This window comes from Colobus angolensis, unplaced genomic scaffold (genome assembly GCF_000951035.1).
Source record: "Colobus angolensis palliatus isolate OR3802 unplaced genomic scaffold, Cang.pa_1.0 Scaffold265, whole genome shotgun sequence".
Taxonomy (NCBI): Eukaryota; Metazoa; Chordata; class Mammalia; order Primates; family Cercopithecidae; genus Colobus; species Colobus angolensis.
In genome coordinates this window covers 1,606,329-1,610,960 of record NW_012115877.1, presented here as the reverse complement: position 1 = coordinate 1,610,960, position 4,632 = coordinate 1,606,329, and the positions used below count along the sequence as shown (strand labels likewise).

General features: G+C 39.1%; 1 protein-coding gene across 2 annotated transcripts in view; it reads left to right on the top strand.

Moving 5' to 3' along the window:
• Nucleotides 1-2,286: 2,286 nt before the first annotated feature.
• The window catches only part of LOC105515614 (cytochrome c oxidase subunit 7B, mitochondrial), a 6,262-nt gene continuing 3,916 nt past the window's right edge, over nucleotides 2,287-4,632 (top strand). The window contains exon 1 of one of the 2 annotated variants that reach the window (XM_011947436.1): nucleotides 2,287-2,448. In XM_011947436.1, the coding sequence (XP_011802826.1) occupies nucleotides 2,409-2,448 (40 nt within the window). In that variant the 5' untranslated portion in view covers nucleotides 2,287-2,408. The remainder of the gene's footprint in view (nucleotides 2,449-4,632) is intronic. The other variant, XM_011947437.1, reaches the window with a different exon arrangement.

Genomic DNA, 4,632 nt, shown 5'->3' with positions numbered 1-4,632 from the left:
GACAGAGCGAGACTCCATCTCAAAAAAAAAAAAAAAAAAAAAAAATTAGCCGGCCATGGTGGCGCAGGCCTGTAATCCCAGCTACATGGGAGGCTGAGGCAGAAGACTCGCTTGAACCCCGGAGGCGGCGGTTGCAATGAGCTGAAATAGTGTTATCACACTCCAGCCTGGGCAACAAGAGTGAAAGTCCATATATATATATTTATAAAAGAAAATGCAAAATAAAAGTACACTGAGACATACTGTGTGATTCAATTTATATGACATATGACATTCTGGAAAAGGCAAACTCATTGGTACAGAGAACAGATTAGTGACTGCCAGGGGCTAGGTTTAGGGAAAGGGGTTGATTACAAAGAGGTCAAACAAGGGTGTTTTTATGATGCTAGAACTATTCTGTCCTTAATTGTGGTGGTGGTGACATAATTGTATGCATTTGTCAAAACGCATAGAACTGTACACTAAAAAGTGAATTTTACTGTGTGTATGTTTTAAAAATAAAAATTTTAAAGTTTAAAACGGTTATCTTATCTATCATATTGGCAAAAATCCAAAAGCTTGACGCTACATGCTATTAGCAAGGCTGTGGGGAGACAGGCACCCTTTATATTAATACATTGCTGGCGGGAAGGCAAAATGTTACATCTATAATTTGGCAATATCTAACAAAACTACACATATTTTTATCCTTTAATCTACACATATTTTTATCCTTTAATCCAGCAATCCCACTTCTAGTAACCTACCTTGGAGAGATACATCCAGCAATATGAAAATATGTGTGCACAAAGTTACTCATTTCAGCATTATTGAAACTGAAATATTCTTGAGACTACCTAAATGTTCCAACATAGGAGATTGATTGAATATACTATAGCACATATACACCACAGATTTTGCAGCTGTAAAAAAGGAATGAGGAAGACTTATGTAAAATGATAGTGGATTTTTATGCTACATTTGTATAAAATAGAGAAATAAGAAAACATACAGGTATTTGCCTGTTTTTGCAAAAGGAAACACACGAAAGATAAACCAGAAAGTAATGAAATCGGTTACCTATAGGAATTGGTGGAATGGAATGCAACAGTTGAGAGGGAATGACACTTCTCTAAGTACACTAGTCTGTTTAGTTTTGACTTTTGGAATAATGTTAATATTTTCAATAGTCAAAATGTATAATCAAATCATTTAGTTTTACAAGATGAAAAAGTCTTAGAGATGGATAATGGTGATAGTTGCACAACAATGTGAATGCCATTAATGCCACTGAAGTGTATGTATTTTACTTTTTGTTTTGAGACAGGTCTCAGGCTAGAGTGCAGCCGTGCCATCTGGGCTCACCCTAACCTCCGCCTCCCCGGTTCAAGCAAGTCTCATGCCTCAGCCTCCCGAGTAGCTGGTATTACAAGCGTGTGCCACCACGCCCAGCTAATGTTTTTGTATATTAGTAGAGAAGGGGTTTTGCCATGTTGCCTTTTCTTTTCTTTCTTTCTTTTTCTTTTTCTTTTCTTTCTTTCTTTTTTTTTTTTTTGAGACGAAGTCTTGCTCTGTTGCCAGACTGGAGTGCAGTGATGCGATCTCAGCTCACTGCAACTCCGACTTCCTGGTTCAAGCGATTCTGCCGCCTCAGCCTCAGCCTCCTAAGTAGCTGGGACGACAGGCGCGCGCCACCACGCTTGGCTAATTTTTGTGTTTTTAGTAGAGATGGGGGTTTCACCATTGTGGCCAGGCTGGTCTTGAACTCCTGACCTCGTGATCCGCCCACCTTGGCCTCTCAAAGTGCTGGGATTACAGGCGTGAGCCACCGCGCCCGGCCAATAGCTTTCTAAATTTGTTTTATCACGTATTTATCTACATATTACAATAGTTTTTACTATTCTTGTAACTTTTCTCTAAACTTGAAGTTATTTGAAAACTAAAAACTAAGCCAATTAGTATAGTAGTAATAGCAGACAAAAAAAAAGTGACAGAAGTAAAGGAAGTTTTGGGGAAACAGAAAGAAGAAAGGGCTAGTAGTGTGGAGATACTAAACCGAAGCTTGTGGAACTTTAACACCATTTTGAACCTAGTTCCTTAAATGATTCCGCGGAAGATCAGTGTCTCGGCTGCCCTCTATAGAGCTCTAAACCTGGCTTAGAGGAGTTCTTTCATTCTTCATTAACCACCACCCACCTTACGTCATTTTATAAAGCCGGAAACTACATTTCCCAAAAGGCCATTTTTTTCCTCGCGGTAAAAAGGATTGCAATTACTATAGGTTTTACAGATGTCGCGAGATTTCACCAAATGTCATTAAGAATCCCGGCTGAAAGCCATTTTGTTTTTCAGCTCTCTTCAAGGGTACCTGAAGCGAATTTGCACCAAAGCAGCAGCTCCATTGTCGCAGTTCCAGATTCACCTTCACGATGTTTCCCTTGGTCAAAAACGGTCTAAATCGTCTCCAAGGTGAGCAAAAATTATGACAAATCATTTACAACAACCTTATATCAATTTATCCTCGCAGCCTCGTGTCCTTTTCCTCTACCAACATCTCGGCCTTCTAATCCTGAATGCTGTCTCCCCTCTCGTCCCAAGTCATTGGGATGATGTCGTTAGCATTGGCTTTATCACCCAGTCTTTCTGTTTCGGTTTCCAGCTCTGTTTGTGTTATCGGAGTGATAGTCTAGCTCTGCTTTTTAATTCTTCAGTAACCTATGATTTCAGGGAAGGACACTCTTGGTAGACACCTCGTTCCTTAAGTGATGTCCTACATTTTAGCTTTGGGGATATGTTTACTCCTAACCCTGTATAGAAGAATATCTTCTCCAATTCCTATTACTGCAATAGACGGAAACTGTAAATCTAGCTCTTCACATGGTTTAGTTGCAGGGAAACAACCCAAATGGTTTCGATGCAGCTTTGAAGTTATTTGTGGATTAACAATGTTAGCTGGGCAGGCGCGGTGGCTCACGCTTGTAATCCCAGAACTTTGGGAGGCCGAGGCGGGCGGATCACCTGAGGTCAGGAGTTCGAGACCAGCCTGACCAACATGGTGAAACCCTATTTCTACTAAAAATACAAAAATTACTGCGGCGTGGTGGCGGGCGCCTGTCAATCCCAGCTACTTGGGAGGCTGAGGCAAGAGAATCGCTTGAACCCGGCAGGCGGAGGTTGCAGTGAGCCAAGACTGCCACTGCACTCCAGCCTGGGCAACAAAAGTGGGACTCCGTCTCGGAAAAAAAAAAAAAAAAAAAAACAATGTTAGCTGCCCTGAAAGTAATCGTGTTCATTTTTTTCTCATCAAAAGGTTGGGCAGGTACAGGGAGTTTTGAGACCTGCATTATGTAGTGAAAATGCAGTAGACTGAGGAGAACAAATTAATTTTCATACTTGATTTGGGCAGAAGGTGACCTTCAGTAACGTGGGCAGTTGTTACACAATGAAAGTGACCCTGAATTACTATTTAGTTTGTTTAGCCATCTTTTGATTTTCACTTAACAGAATCATTGGAGGATATTACTAGATTGTCTTCTAAACACGTAAGCAACTTTGAAAATAACTACAAAATATTAGCTGGACTATTTTCATATTCCAAAAGTAGCATTTATTATCTCTTTTACTTTGGGCATATGATTTAGCCCTCCCAACCTCAGTTTCCTTCTTTGTAAAATAAGTAATTTGTAAATAATGCCTAAATTGTAAATTGTAAATAATACCTGTTTCATGGGGTTGTTGAGGATTTTATGAGATCACCAATGTATGGTAATTAAACAGTTGTCACAGAGGAGAGGGCTAATGAAATCCACCAGAGTTACATGAGTGTGTTGAAGTTATGAGATGTTGCAGAATTTTTTGGTAGTCTTAATTTCTTTGCTTTTTGAGCAAATAGGGCCACCTTGTACCTCAGGAAAGGTTTTATGTTTTTTTTTCAGTGTGGAATTCACATGCCCACTTCTTATCTTTTCTGGAGCAGAATATATTATGAAATATTTGTAAATTTGCCTATCCCAGTGTGACTAAAAGATGAAAAGGGAAAGCTATGTAAGACAATTAGAAGATCCAATAATGGTCAGATTAACTATCATGAAGTAACCCATTGCACCACGTAGAAATATTAATTACTAGTGAATGGGCAACATTGTAGTTTCTTTTTTTTTTTTTGAGACAAAGTTTCGCTTTTGTTGCCCAGGCTGGAGTGCAGTGGCTCAATCTTGGCTCACTGTAATCTCAGCCTCCCAGGTTTAAGTAATTCTCCTGCCTCAGGCTCCCTAGCTTTTCATTATATATATAAGTACCTTTTGAGGCTCTTTAAAACAATAAGGACCTGCTACTTAAATTGGACAGGAAGGAAAAAAAAAAAAAAAAAACAGCTAGAAACAAGCTTTTTCCAGTCTCGGCTATTTCCCAAACCCTCCTTTTTAGTTCTTCCAGGGTCCGTTTGGAAACTTTTTTGTTCTCTTTCTACTAGTATAATAGTAACAGCAAAGTTTATCATTCTGCTCAGAAACTAACTCCTTAGCTAATTCTACTTCCTTGTACGATATTGATTTTTATCTACATGTGTAATCCTCTAGACTGGAAGTTACTTGAGGACAGAATCTCTGTCTTACACTTTTTTATGTACCCCATTTCTTATTTTTATTTTTATTT